Source organism: Parambassis ranga, chromosome 1 (assembly GCF_900634625.1).
Source record: "Parambassis ranga chromosome 1, fParRan2.1, whole genome shotgun sequence".
Taxonomy (NCBI): Eukaryota; Metazoa; Chordata; class Actinopteri; family Ambassidae; genus Parambassis; species Parambassis ranga.
Window position 1 is genome coordinate 16868543 of NC_041022.1, and position 18730 is coordinate 16887272.

Consider the following 18730-nt stretch of genomic DNA (forward strand, 5'->3'; position numbering starts at 1 on the left):
CTTATCCCATGCTCATGCACCAATGATGAGAATTTAAAAAAAGGCCATTCACAGCCACTTCAAATGTGATAAAATCAGGGTTTATCAAACAAATTTTGAATACTATTACGTCGTTTGTTGTAATAATACGTAATTATGATTTTATTTACTCAAGCATAATTGACATTTTTATTTATTGATTGGGCACAAATGACAAAAAAATGCATACATTAGGCTGCATTTCACACATGTCAATGTTTTCTTTACATGGAGGACAGAATTGCTGAGTTGCATTTACCTGAACATAAAAGTACCTAATCCAGTGTGTTTTTTAAAAACCTGCTGTGTCAGTGCTTCAACTAAGAAAATATTCCTATGCTACAATTTCAGTCTCAGTCAAGGAATCAGGATAATATCCATTTATACCAAAAAAAAAACAAAACAAAACATTGTAAAGATGCACATCTGAGTCATTTTAGCACCAGATTTTTTTCACTCTCTATATATTCAAGTCATTACAACGAGACTTTATTGCAATTGTGAACAAGTTTGTAATTTTTACTTCAAGTGAAGTCAAATGAAAAGTCAACAGAGTCCCCTGCTGGTCATATTTACAATTGCAGGGAAGACTTCAGTGTAACTCCTTAGGAGAAATGTATAATTCTGTAGCTGGTGAGATAATTAAGTTATAGCACTACATGCAATATTATACAAATATATTATTTACAGACAGTATTATATAATTCCATAGTGTCCCATCTCAGATATTTTCACATAATCTGATAATCCCCCCACCCCCATGCTTTGTACAGTGTCCCTGTTTGTTTGATTCAGAGAAAATCAGTTTCAGTTTGGCAATTCAGTCAAAGATTGTGTGGATTTAGCCTGTTTGACCAATTTACCATTCAGTGTTACAGAGGGTAAAGTCATTCTCCTCTGTCTATGCAGAAAGAGGAACTGAAACCCAAAGAATGAAACTTTCATGGTTCCCTTAATTACAGTCAGTCATACAGAGAAAACTAGAACTATGCTTGGTTTGTTGGGTGTTTTGGTGTGATCAACAATCGCAGATAAGCCAGGTGTGCAGGTCTGTGATCAGTTCTTCTGTGCAAACAGTCAAGTTTCAAAAAGTCTTTTGAAGCCACCACCATGCAGACTGAACCGCAGCACCTTAACGTCCTGTGCAGTTCTCTGTGAGCAGGCGCTGTGTTTTATTCACAGTGTAGGGAATCTTTATTTGTTTTCTGGCGGTCAGCAGTTTCATGGAAGAGCTCCACTAAAAGTGACTATGGGCAGACAGAGCAAAGAGCAAAAGGTGGGGTTGAGAGGTTGGATTTGAGCATACGTCCGGGATTTCCTTAGCCTCCAGTCAGTGGAGCTGTCAGGTTTGTAGCACACTGATATTTCACACCTTAATGAGACAGACAGACACATGGGTTAGAAAATCGTATATTACAGAAACACTGGTAAGATCAGGGTGGTGCAGCACTTCCTTGCAGACATAGTGCATGTGTACATCAAGTCCTGTGCATGTGCTTATCTTGATTCCGCACCTGGTGACACATTGTAGTATCTTCTTCTCATCTTGGTCCAGGCACACGGCAAAAGTTGTGTTTGGACTGCTGACCTGCACCTTGTCCACCTTCACCTCAGTCGTGCTCAGCTGCTACAGAGGAGAAATAAAATATGCTTGCTTTCACAGGGATAAAAAAAAAAATCAATTATTATTACGCTGAGGTGTGTGTATCAATGCACCAAATCCACACTAGGTTGATACACCATAGCAAACAATATTTTTGACATGGTAAACATTAGCAAAACAGGTGTAAGTCTTGTCTGTGTGTTTGGGGTTTTTTTTTTCCACAAAGCATTGCAAATGTGAGATGAGAAATAAGAGTCTGTGCGAGGCTGTATTTAGGTCTCCGTCTTAAAACACAGAATGAGAATGCGATGTGCTGCTGTGCTTTTCTAACCACAAACCACCAAGACAGGCTGTCACATCGGATTTACCTGGTTGTAACCCTTCTTGCCTTTACCGCTCTGTCTCTTCAGGACCTCAGTCATCGTGAGCTGCAGGCACTCCATCTTTGAATCTGACAGAGATTGAGTTGGAATATGTTTACACATGGACAATAATATAAACATCCTCACCAGATGTAAATGTGAAGTTTTTACATAATTAAAGTCAAAGAAGTAGGGGTGATCGATACGTTTATGGCCCAAGGTAGGAGGCCTATAAATGTAAAATAGTGTTTGACATTAACACAGCATAGGGATCCATCTTTTTTGAAGTCCATCGTCATGGCAATGGCAATTTTGGGGAAAAATTTGTGAATCTGAAGTTGATGAATAAAGTGGATCAAATTCCAGAAGGCAGAAATAGCCCCTGTGTGTGCTGGTAGTGCTACTGCATTGTAGAACCCTGAGAGCGAGGTTAAGGATGACTGCACAAAGGCTGATGCTGTCCATTTTCTCAGACAGTGCTCACCAAAACTATAGATATTGACCTTCAACTCTCAAAATAATCATTAGGGCGGAACTACACATGCACGTAAAGAAAGCTTCATAACTCATCTCCTTTTATACAACACAAACCCATCAAACACCCCTCAGTCAGCTGGGTTCTCTTGAAATGTCTTGTAATTAGAGTAAGAAGTGTAAGAAGTGACCTGCATACCTAGTTCCTCAGGATTCTTGCATGCTTTGATTAGGTTTACTGAAGTGCAGACTTTGGTTTCCCTTTTCCACTGACTTCTCCCACTAATTACCACCTAAAAGGAGAAGCAGGATATGATTATTGCTGTTTTGGAAAAACAGTAAAGGTCAATTCTGTTTGTCAGAAATTCAGAAAACAGCAGTGATCATAATTGTAGACAGACAAGGATTTTGGCTGAAAACAAGGCAAAAGAAATCTGTGAAAATAAGGGACACATAATAGTTTGAGACCTATTATAACATCAAAATGGTTTTCTGTTCTGTGCAGCTAACATAAAGATGAGGGCTTTGTCAGGACAAGGCACATATAAACCTTGTGTCATTTCCTGTGGTGTCCGTAAGTAAAACCAGCTGAAATCTGCTGAAAGGAGGAGAATCTACACTGTCAGAAAGAAACGCCATGTTTTTCCTGTAGATTAAATGGTATAGTTATGAAACAAATGCAGCAAAAATAGACACCATCTTACCCTGTTATAAACCAGTTCCAGCGTAAGAGGCACAGCTTCTCGGTCATCATCAATACCAAACCTTTTACTGGCAGTGCCTAAATAAAAAAAACACATAACTGTAGTAATGATCCACATAAAAGTATCCGAACAAGATTAAAGCTACAATAAAGCATACATTTACTACCATCGAAGGAAAAATATTTTATAGCATTCAGTGTTGCATTTTTTTTATTGAAGTAGTGTGACTAATGGAATAAACTACACATTGCCGCAGTGAGTAATGAACATGTAAAAAGCTTTCTGGGTTTGTATGTCTCCAAGGTAATAATAATAACAGAAGTACTGAGGACATGAAAGTAGAAGTGGACTGAATCATGATATAAAAATAACAAATGTTCCTATTCCATGAATTTAGTCTCAACCTATCAGCTGATAAAATTGAGATGCAAGCAGATGTTGACAGTGACAAAATCTCATTGTTTCAATGTATGCATGAAAATGATATCAGTATGTCAGTGAGGCATTTAGTGTCAGGAACTAGGATGGCTGCTTTTTATTGTCACTACAAGTTAAATTATCCAATTTAATAAGCTCAAATCACTGTAATTCTCTTGTCTGGTGTGTGTGTGTCACACACTCACCCATGGCCTTAATGGCTCGTGTTCCTGCCGTGTGACCCAACTCCAGGGAGTGGACGAACACCTCCGTCCTCCTCTCTCCACAAGCTAGTGTGAACTACAAAACAGACAACAGATCCTCTTTCACTGCCTGAATCTGACTCTTGACTGCTTATTATGGTTAAGTTCCAAATGTTCAAAAGTTCTTGTGTGAAAGTGTATCTGACCTCAGCCTGGTAGAGCTGGATCAGAGTTGGTCGAGCAGCATAGCGACAGTAGTACAGGACCAAATCAGCCAAGATGGGTAGACGCTGCTCATATGAACTGTCGTAGGACTCTGACTCTGTTTTTGAGGTTTGCTGCAACAACAGTTATATAACTCAATTCCACGAGAGGATGACGTGAGCTTGAATGAAACCACAGATGTTGCTGAGAGGGATTTATACAGCAGACAAATTTGTACCTGGCAGACGACGTTGGCAGGCAGGTTAAGCAGGCTGAGGGTGTTTCTTTCGTACCAAGGGTCCAGCATGCCAAGGAGGTGGGCGATGTCATTAGTGCTGTCCCCTGTGCCCATGTAAGGATCCTGTTAGAGCAAAAGCAACATTTAAAACTGATCAAAGGTTATAAACTGAACTCTGAAGTTTGGTTGGTTGGTATTCTGCTTACAATAGACAGAGCTGTTCCTTTTAGATTTCCAGTTTGAATCAGAGGGCTTGAAGCCTTTCGACCTTCTGAACGTCCTGCTGAGTCCCTCTTCACAGGTACAAAGTAGAACTGGAGATTGAAGGCCCTGCTGAGACGTGGACACACATTCTCCCTCTTCTTTAGGCTATTGTAGGCCCGGGCCACCTTTCCTGCCACATGATCAGCACCAAACACCACCACCCTCAGCGTTGTGTTCTTAATGTCCTCATCACTGCTCAGAATAGGCCTCCTTCGGAAGCACACATGTCTCAGAGTCTGACTTTGTGGCTGAAATTTGGGCTCAGGGCAGCGTAATTTGACTTCCTGTGGTAGAGAGTTGGAACGGGTTTGTCGCACCACTAAAAGATCTTTTGATTCAGAGTTTCCTAAACTTTTGGCCCGAGAAATTTCCCGAGGGCTGCGAGGTTTGAACAGCCGGTAGAACTGTTGGCTGAGTCGAGCTGAAGCTTTGCTCGACTTTGGCGAGCAGTTTTCAGCTACAGGAGAGGACGAGATGCAGTCATCAGAATCTTCAAAAAAGTCACTATCAGCTCCAGAAGTGACAGAGAAGAGGGAGGGAGAGTAGGACTCAGAGGCTACAGACAAGGTGGAGAACATGGAGTCCTTGGAGGTGGTGGACATAGAGGACATGGTGGAGAAGGTGGAGGCACGGTGGCTGTTGCTGTAACCACTATGGAGGATGGATATAGAAGACGATCCATGTTCTTCTTTTTCTTCATCATTCTCCTGTTTTTCTACATACGGTTCTGTCATATCTTCTTCATCATCAATGATATCGTTCTCCTCATCCTCTGCAGACTGCACATTTGTGGCCAAGTCATCAGATTCATGCTCCAACAGGGTGTTGAGAACATCTGCAGGGATCAAGATCATGTTGAAATTAGAGAATAAACATGGTGAAATACAATAATTTCTTAATTTTTCTCTAATTGCTTATAATGCATGAATCAATAAAAAACCTATTCTTAATTGTTTACCAAAGTTATCTTTTTCCCAGTGAAACAAGTAACATTTGGCTGTGGGCACTGGTAGCGTCTGTAGCGTTCCTGAGAGAAGACAGATAAGGGTGAAAGGAACCCTGGAAACCAAGATCATGTAATAAACAACATAAATGTCTTTTACCATCAGACTTTCTTCCATTGGACGCAGGGATTTTCATCCTCTCCCTCACTTTCTCCAGTACTTTGATGACATGCCTGCGACCCTTCAACGGGTCAGTCATGTCAGCAGCTGTGTCTAAATTGTCACTTATCAAGGAGAAGATGTCCCCCAGTTCACTTACAGTTTTTGCCTGGAAAACCCACACAGTTTTTAGCAGCATGTATTGTTTAATAATCACTTATGATAATAAAAGTTTAAAGCACATACCTGCAGGGCTCCGTGGATACTATGCAGAGGGTACTTGGTGCCTAGTGTGGACTGGAAGGCGTGTTTGATCAATGTGATGTAGGTCTCTTTTTGCGAGTGCTGAATGCGACTGAGCTGCTCAGCCACTGAGAGAAAGTCAGCGGGAACCTCACCCGGGTTCATCAGCAGTGCAGTTCTGTGGGCAGCAGACAGGGGACATTAGTGGTATCGTCTGAACCACGTACACAGGATGCTATCAGTGGTGTGATAGTGGTTTTGGTGGGTAGAGAGGGGAATGAAAAGGGAATTTTCTGAGGTCCAGCAGGTGCTAACCACATATACATCATTCATAGAACACTGCACTATTTTTTTTTTCTTTTACACTGATCAGATAAATTTACTCTGAACTGCTAATACGTAATGATAAAACTTTACCAAGAAAGCAGAAGGTGCAATGATAACACATACAGGACTCAAAATAGAATGCATACATGCAGCTGTACAGAGGAGGTAGGGGTGTACATGCAGAACAAATGACCGCTTGGCTGGACTTACATGGTTTTTGAGCACTGATTAGAGGTGTTTAGTCCCTGTTCTTCTCTCACCAGTCTCTGAAATGAGATTCCTGTGGGGGAAAAAAGGTTGTTAGAACAGGGATGGATTGCTGAACAGACCTACCCACCTGGGCCCAGGGGCCTAGGAGCTCAGGGGACCCTGAAGCCCAAGCCTGGTTATCTTATTCAAACTGATATCTTTCCTTCTCCCTTTCTAGGTTTATCCATTCTGGACTCATAATCAAACCCCGTGTTAGAACAACCTGTTGTTAAAATAATCTTGTTTGAAACAACGTTAAACTGTTTTATTGAAGAGACTAGATCAATAATGTGAATTCAACTGAATCATCTGATTAACTCACCAAAACTCACCATAATTCATTCATGTCATTCAATGCGGCACTTCCTTTGACCAATCTGGTACATTTCAGAGTAAGCTTTAAGATGCAATTTCTGCTTTTTTTTGGGGGGGGGGGGCTGAAACTACATCCGCTTTTCAACAATATCATACTAAAAAGAAGAAGTGGCCATTAAACTTGAAACCTTATCATCACTGTCACTGTTGTTGATGCTGGTCTACATCCTGTAATTGCTCAAGTGTCAGACTACAGATGGCAGATTATGCATTTCTTTAACTTGTCACTAGGGGGTGGGCAATGACAACAGTTGGAAAAAACACTGCTGTAACAATAGTTTCAGAGACGCTGATTTCCATTAAAATAAATTCCACCATATTTACCTGGGGCCTTAATCTCCAACTGCAGCGTGGAGAGGAGTTTTTTACACACACTGCAGTAAGGCTCAGGCCAAGTGAGGAAGCAGCAAAACACCTCAATGGCCTCCTCCAGCAGCTCTGTGTCTGGAGGAATGTACGGAGTCTGTAAACATACAAAGCATCAATGAGTTATTTTGCTTTTATTTTAGGAGTCCTTTAAGGAAACTGCATGTGTTTCATTATGGCAGTGAAGATGAACAGTAACGGCAGGTCTGAGTCTCAGCTATACTGAACAGGCATTCAAACAATACTGCCTCTGTGACTTTCCCAGTCAGCTGACTGAGGAGACGTTCATTTAGATTTAAACTTTTACAATTTGGAACTTTTAAAATGTCGGATTCTGCAGACGTTTCATAAATTGCTAAAGAACAATTTCCTAGCATCAGGTAGAGACTTCCATAAATACATTACTCATTAATGTGGTTCCAGTATTGAGGGGAAGTTTGCTTCCAAGCAGCAGGCTGACCAACAACAATTTCGTAAAATAATTTGTATTATCAAGTGTCCTGATAGTAGTTCTGTTACAGGCTTTTGTCATTGTGGACAAACGTTATCAATGTCACGTTGGGACTCTAACTAAGGAACTAACTGTCCTTTTGCACGTGCAACCCTCTGAGAGCTGATGTGATGCTAAATGTTGTGATAACATCTTGATCTGGACAATTCGTACCTGCAGCAAGGTGGAGGAAAACATGATGGCAAGTGGAGCCACCAGTTCATACTGACACTGCTCCTGGACCTGTAGAGAGGATACAGTATCACTAGATGCTGTTTGATGTGACATATACTGTGTATTGACTTTGACCAATTGTTCTTTGTTTTCTCACCTCTTTGGTCTTCCTGATGATCTGCTGTAAAAGGATGAGGAAGTTCTCAGGGTCTCTCTTCACCAGCTCCTCCAGGCTCCAACGGTTCATAGACTGGCCAGCTGAGCACATCATCACTGAAACACATGAGTTTAATGTGAACAAGTTCAATACACATGGAAAAGACTACAAGGTCGCCCAGAGGATCTTCACACGCTGCTCTTCAAAAAACTACATGCGACATCACAGAAAGCTCATCCATCTTTTTTAAAGTCCAGGAGGATCATAGCAGTGTCAGAAACATCAATAACAGTGACACAGGCAGCAACACATACAAGCCTGAAACTAACACCTTCATCATCACATCTGCAAAAAACAACAGCAGGGCTTCATTGTCAGAGCTGTTCAGTTGGACTTGTAAGCTTTTACCACCCCAGCTTCAGAAGGTTAGAAAATATTTTAAAATCAACATTACAACATTGGCTTGTCAAGGAGAGTGCTGATTTGCAGACATGACAGTTTACAGTGTGAAATAGAAACTGAACAAAGCATGTGCATACAGTGCATACAGTGCATATAGTATCTGAAACCACCATTCTGAGGCTCAGCACCCTTACAAAAAACAACCAACATCTCCTCACAAGAACCTTATTTTCTTACCATCACAGTAACTCAGAGCACATCACTGAGGCACTCTAGTTTTGGCACTAATGGAACCCCATATGTGAATGCTATGAAGGTAATCGATAATGTTCACACTGACATAACAGTGGCACAAAGACATAGACATAAGGCATGTCAACATAATTTTGGCACAAATGGAACACACAGAACTCATCAGTAGTTGTTCTGGTTTGTTCTGTAGATTGTATGTCTGTTATGTCATGTCTGTTATGCCATGTCAATTTAGCCTTACTTTAGTTTATTTACCTTAATTTTTATCTTAGTTTTATCTTATTTCATGTTAATTATTATATGTTCTTTGTATGCACCAATCACTAAGGCAAATTCCTAGTAATGTGAATCCCCTTCACTTACATGGCAATAAACACGATTCTGATTCTGATTCTGGTTTGAAGTTGCTTTTTGCAACTACCTATAAAAAAAGAAGCGTGCCATCTACATCGTGATCACACCTATTCAGTGGGGACTACTCAGGTTAACACTGATAAGAAACGTGCCAGTTTCAGGGAGTCCTATTTAAACCTAACATCTATTATCTATCTATAAAAGTCTTATGACAAACAAGTAAAAGTTTGCATAAGCGTAAACACACTCACGGGTAACATCCTCAGATTTTTGTGTCTTCACAGTTATTAAGGCAGAGAAACTGAAGCTTCAGGCTCACTTGTTTAAAACACGCAAATCTCATCTTAACAGCCTGTTGGGACACAAAGCCGTGAACGCCTTGTGCGTCATTCTGTCTTTGGTTGAGGACAGGGACTCGATGCTGATTTGATCTTCCGCCTTGTTTTTCTCGCCCTGCACCACACACTCCTGCCTCATGATGCCTCACTCACACACTGCGGTCTGTGCCACCATTTCCTCCCAGCTGTTTACTCACACAACTTCCTCCAGCAGCCAATAATATGCTGCCTTGATGAGCTGACAGCAACACTGTCACCAACAACAAGCTCAGACGCTCAGATGTACCATGGTGCTGGCAGAGTGTCTGTCATGAATACTGCCTTAATGTGAACAAATGTGAAAAAACATTCTGTTTGAGTCAACACTCTAAATAGCACTTCGACAAATGTAGGTAGTGGTGTTTATATTTCTGAGAAATCTGACATGTTTCCATGGCAGAATGGTGACCTCATATAAACCACAGGTTTGTCCAATGGTGGTGGTGATAATCCACTAATCCACTTAATTTACTCTGACTTTTTAACTACATTTTGTGAGCTTAAAGTCATATATTAAAAATGTGTGGCATCATACACAGAAGCACTCGTTTTTAAGACAGAACTACACTAAAATAAACATCAAACTTTCATACAGAAAGAGGATGTTACATATATTTGGAGCGATGCACTTCTGTGAAGTTCATGCTTTGCTATCAGATAAGAACACTGTCTGACCAAACGAGTTTAAAAACACAAGGTATGCATTACAGTCATAAAACTGTTGATTCCTACAAAACTCTTTGCAGAAAAGTTCCTGTTAACTACACAAACATGTGTCTCTTACCATTCCAATGGTGTGCTGCTGTAGGACTTTGTCTCAGCCCGTCCAGACACCTGTCCAGAGCGTGCTGGATCCGGTCCTCTGTACACGAAGTGTGCTGCATCTTCACCGCTCCAGTTCTGGAGAAGGGCAGGACAGAGAGCTGCTGTTAAATATCAATATACTATCCATGACTCTGTGTTCCCATGCATGCATTCTGTGGAATATTATAGCCAAATGGTGTTGTAATCGCAAATAATATTGACTTGCACTCAAACACACACTTGCTCTTGTGTGTTATCAAAACTGTTTTGCATGATGGCAGATCACCCGGTAAGTATGAAAATGAGTCTAAGAAGGTACATAAACCATAAAGGGATATTTCTAAGCAACAGGAAAACCAGACATGGTTATTTGTGTAAGGTTGCCATGGCTTTAGTCATGTGACGTCCAGCAGATGTGACTTGTTCTGCCTCATATCAACTCATTTTTATTTGAGATAAATATTTCTATTGGACTTGGGATATTCTCATATTACTCAACAAGCTCTGAGAGCAACACAAACAAGAAAAGTTCACATTTTTTCACAATATAAAACATCTAGGTCACAACAAATGGAAAAGCAGAACAAAGTAAATTTAAAATTAGATTTACAGAGACCTGAAACAATTGTGTAAATTCTGAGTGACAACTGTCAGCTATAGAATTCCAGTGTGACCAAAATAAGGTAAGTACATCATTTCTGCAGTGACTCATAAGGATGTGTTGAACTTCACTTTTTTTGACATGACTTGATTAATCACCACATTTGGATGTTTTTCATGCAGTAACTGAGGACAGGCTGTTTCAGTTCTGTTATGATCATTTCATAAAATCTGCATAAATAAAGACAGGGGATGCCCCATCAGTAGTGTGACCAGTAGACTAGTGTATTCAGTAGTGAATAATATGTCTTTGTAGGTAAATAATACAGATGGTGATACATGTTTACTGACGCAGTTCAAAAGCTGCTGTCTAAACCAAATATTTACTAAAGTAAGATGAAAGTGTTTCAGTAAAAACAGAAGTTGATCTGTTCAAAACGATACAGTGACCAATTCTACACTGCCGGTAACTGCAGCACTCCAGGATTTGCTATTCAAGCTGTCAACGTGTCAATGTGTCGTCTACTGTACTATTTTCACCTTCATCAGGACAGTCTGTTTTCTAGCATCTTCAATTCTAACGCACCTTTAATTTATCCACCTACAGGCCAAATAAGCTGCATAAACTTAATTACAAAATAAAATCCTTCCTCATTTCTTTCCTTTCTCTTTTGACAAAGACCCCGTTCAGAGTGGGGAAACTTAATCCAGCTAGAGTGGGATATAATCAAGATAGTTTTTAAGCTGTATATCTTCAAACCTATTTTCTAATCTGGGTATTGCACACATGTGTCTGTGCTCAATCAGACTCTATCCAGTGTCTTGCTGCCCGCATCGTAAAATCTAGATTCGTTGCATGGTTTCTTTCATTTTTTTCTCCGAAAGAAACCACACAACGTATCTAGAACGCTGTCCAAAGTGCTGTTTATTCCTTTGTAGCTATTCACACACAGCTTTTGTGCGTCAGGATTGTTGAGTACTCAGAGCACAGGCAGGATTCAGCACACTGGGTGAGTTTTATTGTAAAAGAACTAAACACAAAACACAACTGCAAGAAGTACAACCCAAGAAAGCAAGAAAACCCAACCAAGAAACAATCTAAAAACTTACAAGAACTCAGGGGAACAAAAGGTAACGAAACAATCCGGCACAGCCAAAGGGGAACACAGGTCTTAAATAGACAATGGAACAAGACACAGGTGAAACACATTAGGGCGGGGCAAACAATCACAAAGGCGGGAACACAGGGGAAGTAAAACACATGGGCAAACACAAGGGAGACAGGACCTTCAAAATAAAACAGCCAGAACAGGACAGAACCAAAGTAACATCACACAGAGAGCCAGAACAGGACATTGCAGCGAACACCAGAAAAAACCAGAACTAAATTACAAACAGGAAAATAACCATGACACTGGAAGGATGATGTTGCGAGACAGATTAACTAGCTCCATTTGCTTTCAGACCTTAGCCAGATTTCAGTGATTGAATTCAATCTGGCTTTAACCAGATTTGTTCTGTTCAGATTAAGAAAAAATCAATCCAGCTAGAATGGGACACTGCAGGAATCCCGCTCTAGCTGGATTGATTATACAAGTCTAAGCGGACGTGGAGTCCAAGTGTTGTGTCTGAACAGGCCATTCCGCTCTTCAGCCTCTTGTGATGTCATAAGGGGACAAGACCGCTTATGGTATTTACGGCAATTAGGGTAATTTAATACCTTTTTATGTCCAAAAATCACTTGGATATCACACAGAAAATGTATTCATGTTCATGTTTGGTTTGTCTAAATCTGCCACTTTCAGTCCATTTACACTACACCTCCTCAGTTAATGAAACATCAAGCTGCTATATTTAAAGCTTCTTTTGACTCACGCAAGTTTTTCCATGAAGCCTAAATGTGCAAATACAGGGAAATGTCCAAGCAGAACATTTACTTCCCTAAAAGAATAAGAAGTTTCAAACATTTTTAAAGATTTTCTATTTTAGAAATTAAGCAGTTCATCAGTTCATTAGACACAAATATTCAAAAACAAATGATTAATTTGATTTTTTAAATAGAAGGTCAGACTATTATGCACGTTTTAGCTGCAACACAGGTAATGAACATTACTGCTATCATTCATGAATTTCGTTTGGTTTAAATCATTGATTCTTCTGTAAACAACTCAAAAGAAGTTTCCTTCTCTTTATCTGTGAAATCTGCAACATGTTTGGTTACAGAGTGAAGACCGACAGACAGAAATGAGTAATAGCATCAAAAACTTTTTCGCCTGATATATCTACTCAAACTTTCCCCTGATAATGTGACAAGTTCCCCATTTCACGTGAAAGCCATGGCTATGGCTGTAGAATGCATTGGTTTAATGAATTACTCCTGCTCTTACGCCCACTCACCTAATAACTGTACCTGACATGCATACATACGCACGTGTTTCCATGACTTTAAAGAACACTGACACGACCCTTACCCTAAAAGTTAAAACTTGTCTTTACCCTAAAAAGAAATTAATTAGATCATTTATAAGGAAGACAGGTCCACATACTATGACTATGTAAACCCATGTAGATCCAAACAACATGAGTAATACCCAAACCACATACACACACAGAGTGTGGTTTGGCATTTGGGGAATTATCTTTAAGCGCTTTCTCACTAAGACTGAGATATGAGAATCAATCATCGCAGCATAAAAACTGAAAATCAAGGAACACACAGCTCTTGATTTCTCTGTTTCCAGTATAAGCTCAAACACACACATAGTTCTGTGCAAGTATCCGACTCAACCTCATCATACGTGGGGCAGGAAGTCCAAACAAATCCAAGTTCAAGAGGCCAGAAGAATGAAACTCAATTATCCCACAGCACTTCATTTCTTTTCCTAACAGTAACTGTTCAACAACAATACCAGACATAAACAACACCAACATGTAAGCTCCCTTTTGCCTCCTCTCTGGGGGATGTATTGTGTCTGAGAGGTATCCCGGGTGGCACTGGGCAGAAGCATAGAGCTGTGTGCATTGGATACTTCTGCTGAGTGCTCCGGTCATTGTCGAGGTTGGACAGAGCTGGATGAAAGCCCGGTTAGAGTGGAAGGAACTAATAAGTTAGAGCTGCGGTGACTCCTGCATCCAGGATGGGGTTCAGTGGTGATCAGCCACGATGCAGTGAAAGTTGTGAATGACAAAGTTAGTTGTTTTATACTAGCCTATACTTGCCTATACTACCAGTCAGGGTTCAATGAAAAGTTACATCTATTAAAGTAACAGTTACATCTGTTACAGCAAAGGGCATTGTGGATGTCTCTACAGAATACAATGACAGATTAAACAGCAATTCAATTCACTCTCTCAAGTGTAACTACAGTTGTTTACATAAAGCTACTTGTCGTGTTGCAAATGCATGAGTCTGCGGTGTTTCATAAGAGGATGTATGCAGTACATCCCTAAGTGTCAACAAGGTCACTTCCACTTTTTCATGGCTTACGACCTGTAGCAGACAGACAATAACAAGCAGTGTTTCTGTGGTGTGGAAATATCCAAACTAATCATAACGGCACAGATACAGTACTGTCAGCTTGTCCTCTTCTTCCATGTCCATGCAGTGTACTTTGCTTTTTCCAGTGCGTCTTCAAGTCTTGTGAAAGAAAACCTCCTCATGCTTGCTCTCACAGTCTTCTATCTCTCTGTTTTCCCCAGACAACCTGTACCTGTCCTGGGCTGTCCCTTCCCCCTCTTCGTGTCTCCTTTTTCTCATGCTGTCCTCTTTTTCCTCTCCTTCCATCTCCTCACAGGCTGCTTCCCATCTCTCTCCCACTGATCCCATTACCAACTGCTTCCTAACAGGAAGTCAGCTTCCGTGCTTCGCTGAGGAAGCAGGTGCCTTCTCTATTGTTATGGTGTGATCAGACCCTTAGATACACTCCCACAGTCAGTGGGGGTTACCTGTGTGTATTTAATTGTGTGTACAGTATGTGCGCCTGTCATTCTTACATGAATTGATATAGTCTGATATTCACATCCAGCCTTCCTCAGCCTCCCACACAGACGTTACTAGCCCTCCTTCTTTTCTCTCCACTGACCTTCTGGATGTGACCTGGCCTCTTATGGTTTTAGGAAATAACAGAGGTCCAACTCCAAAGCTCTATGGTAATTAAGCACTTCCCTTTGAGTTCAAACAACTGCTACTGGTGAGAAAAAAAGTGGACCTGTGCACATCACAAAGCTGCTGAGTGAATCTAGGAAACAAAATGACCCAAAGAAGGTCTACATCTGATTGCAACAGTCTGCCCAGGAACATATAATTCCAGCACCAAAAACACAGTCTTCATTGTCACATAGAGAGCATAAAGTCATCTTTGGTCTTTACTTCCTCAATAAACATGATTAACAAATGATAATGTGAATGCAAACTTCAACCATAGTGGTGGCTCCGCTACATAAACATGACCAAGTGCCTGTCTTGGGCTTTATTTCCAGAAAATAATGGAAGATGCAGATTTTTTTTTCAAAGCAGGAAGCATCATGCTGCTGTTACATTTCTTGCAGTGTGATGTGAGGCAAACATATTTTCTTCTTCTCTTGTCTTGGCTTACATCACTGAATGTTTTTTTTTTTTTTTTGCAACAACAGGTGTATAGTGTGTGAGCACACACGGGGCTGTTGACCTCAAACTACACGCCATAAAGGTGAAGATGAAGATTTTACAGATACCACAGCCGTAAAGAGACAAACAGGAAGCAATTCTGTGAATAACACTGCTGCACTACAACAGACTGCAGAATGTGAAATATATGTTGTGACAGCTTCATCTCCTCGTATCTCTCTGAGGTAAACAACAACGATCTCCTCTGTGATCAACAGGGTTAACATCTTGTTTTTGAGTTTGCTGCCTGCTGCCCTAACAGTTATTTCTCAACATGAGAGGATGATTGTATTCAAGCTGATTGTGTAATTGAAATTTTTCTCAGAAGACTTGATGATCCCTTCCTGTGGTTGCGCAGGATGGGTCTGTCATCATCGAACAGGATGCAAGCAAGGAGGAGTTGATACATTTTACTACATTACTATACTATATGTATGCATGTAGTAAAATCTATCAACTCCTCTTTGCTTGCATACTGTATATATTGGCCTCACCTCCATGTTTTTTTTAACACTGATGCTCCTCTAATGATCTGATGATGCCATATATATCACCCATGGAACCAAATGTTGCTGCTTATACCAATAAAGATGACTTTTTATGCAGGATTATTTGGCATTGATGTAATTGAACATTTTCAAGAAGAGTGGGAACACTTCTTCCTCCACTGTTAGGACTGTTGATTTATCAGAGGATCACTTACATATAAATTCAAACAAGGGTCTCAAACGCAACTTACGATTTGCTCATTTAACTTTAAGTATTGACAGGAACCAAACATAAAGAGTAACTACTAATTCTACAGACTGTTCTCTGTGTTTGTGTTTATTTTGTATGTGATAAATATGTGATTTGTGGCTTCACAGGGACATGTGTGAGTCTATGTGATAAAACGTAAACATCTGATGTGATAAGGCAGTTGTTGTCGAAGAAAATGAAAAAAAAACATGCGCACTGCCCCTAAACTCTGTGTTACAGGAGTGCAAAGATAAATCGGTGAATTATTTTAACTGGTGAGAGACTAATAAAGGAGTATAAAATAAAGAATGTTCATTGTTTCTCATTGAGATCACTACATGTTACAGTTTGACATCTGTATCTATACCTCGTGAAATCACTAATTTCGTCTCTCTTGATTTGAGTTTATAAAAAACAACCTGATATGCCCTCATATAATTAACACCTATAACCCACATGTGGTTGAGAAGAAGTTGGTTTCTAGTAAAAAGGATGTGGAGTTCAGGCGTTGGCTGTGTTTCTGTGGGGTGGAGACCTCATAGATTGTCTTCAAACTTCAGTAAGAGCATTTTCTTCTGTCATCCCTGCAGTTTTTACATCTATCACAATAAATCAATACAGAGAGATTTAATGCATGCCATAGTAAGAGGGAAGAACGACCCTCCTCACCCCCAAGGCTGTTTACGAAACAACAGAAATCATGTTTAAAGATTCAATTCAGATGTATTATATCAGATCAAGCTTAAGCTGTTGTTCCCATTTATAAAGACATTTTTTAAATGCGTCCAGGCACCTAACACGTGTTTCTGCATCTCTACTTCCTCTCTGTTTATTAAAAGCATGAATCATATAAAGCCTACAAAAGCAGAAGTTCCTCAATTGGTATGACAGAAGGGGGGGCTGTCACAATGCACATCCTGTCATTCCCATCACTGTGATGCTGACTGGCTTTTAGACTACAGAGAGTGGACTCTAAGGTTGAACATGACAATGACTCTAACACCAACCGGCTTCAAATGTTTTCTCACAAATCACCAATTCTTGGATGCAAATTCCAACGCAAACACAGAACCATAACTTTCTATCAGATGGAGTCACTCACTTTTCCAGAGAAGACGGATTCTCTTCACACATGACACTGCTGTAAGACTTCTCCATCCAAGCTCACTGAGCCGCCATTCAAAACAATAAAAACAACAAACATACCACTTTCTCCTTTCATTCATTCATTCTCTTGCTGTCTTACCTGCAGATTACTGTCCTGCCTCCATGACCTCTGTTCATGTATAAAGAGTCCAAAAACAAAGTGCCTCCAGTTCAGTGTCACTGCCATTCATTCACCACGCACATCACGATTTAACAGACTAACCCACATCCTGGGCACAGCCGAGCAGTACGAAGAAACACGAGTGGCATCAGCCGCCTGTCTGCTGAGTTCTGAGCCTTCTCCGCTCCGCATACACACTGTGCCTCACCAACAGAGCAAACAGGAAGTGTATGAGTGAAGTGCATGTGAGCACAATGAAGGAGGTCGCTGATGTGTGTGAGTGTGTATAGGTAGGAAGTGTAACTGTGTGTTTGAAAGGTTGCATGTGGATTTTGAAGGGATGTTGGCCCCCTGAGAAGGAAGTCATCTGTTCCACATGTTTGTTTGTTTTTTTGGTCATTTTCCCACTTGTGTGTACATTTTTTTTGTTTGCATGTTATAGCTTTGGTAATTATATTCTTAAATATTAAAAACTGTTTTATCCTGGAATTTCTAACTGTCAAGTTTTATCTAAACAAAAGAATACATGTCACTTTGTACTAAGAGAGTCTAACCACAGAAACCACACAATAAGCTGTTGTCCATGCATGATTAATTTCACTTTTAAGAATAATTACAACATGTTGTGAATAATGAATCCATTAAATGTGATACTTATGTAAATAATGTAGAATTCATGTTCTTTTCTCTGTCTACATCTCCAGCTGTCAGGGAAATGCTGACCCGACTTCCCCCTCTTGCTTTGCCTGTCATTTACATGTTATCTTTTAGTGTGACTGTAAATTCCCCTTCTCTTGGAGGGAAATGTGGTGACAAGCCACACAAAACAGTGACAGTAAATAGTGTTTCAACTCAACATCTAAATCATTCACACTCAACCTACGCAATGATTTTTAACCATTTAAATCCCGGTTTTATTGGATGTATGATGCACGTTAGTGAATATTTTATTTACTATTGCCTACATATTATGTCTAAGAGAATTTGTGTAATTTTACAAGCGGAACTAATGATACTTTGTCACTGTGGGTGGTCGTTTCATTATTACCTGCGCTCTAACAGTATAATTACTGTCTTTTCCCGGTTTCTGTGGGAGGTGCTGCTCATGCTGTTAAATCAGTTAAATTAGATTTGAATAAATAATCCTAAAGCTTAATTAATTAATTAATTAATTAATTTAAGAGTAATTCTACCTCCCCTTGGCTTAAGGAAGCGATATGCATATTACCTGTTTGCTGGTGTTATACTTGTAATGTTAAATATGCAAATTTGTTAGCTTAATTTGAATGTCACAGGCACAGTTTGACTCAGAGAAAAAGA

General features: G+C 40.1%; 1 protein-coding gene across 1 annotated transcript; it reads right to left on the reverse strand.

The window, feature by feature from the left end:
* Positions 1 to 154: 154 nt before the first annotated feature.
* On the reverse strand, positions 155 to 17668 carry pik3r5 (phosphoinositide-3-kinase, regulatory subunit 5). Its single transcript, XM_028413264.1, has 18 exons — positions 17390 to 17668; positions 10141 to 10256; positions 7972 to 8087; positions 7815 to 7883; positions 7109 to 7247; positions 6371 to 6440; positions 5837 to 6011; positions 5591 to 5759; positions 5446 to 5514; positions 4430 to 5322; positions 4224 to 4346; positions 3988 to 4119; positions 3785 to 3878; positions 3162 to 3238; positions 2657 to 2750; positions 1990 to 2072; positions 1533 to 1645; positions 155 to 1390 (listed from the first exon to the last, which is right to left on the reverse strand). Exons 1-18 carry the CDS (start codon positions 17425 to 17427, stop codon positions 1240 to 1242), a joined length of 2721 nt encoding a protein of 906 aa, XP_028269065.1. The 5' UTR covers positions 17428 to 17668; the 3' UTR covers positions 155 to 1239.
* Positions 17669 to 18730: the final 1062 nt, after the last annotated feature.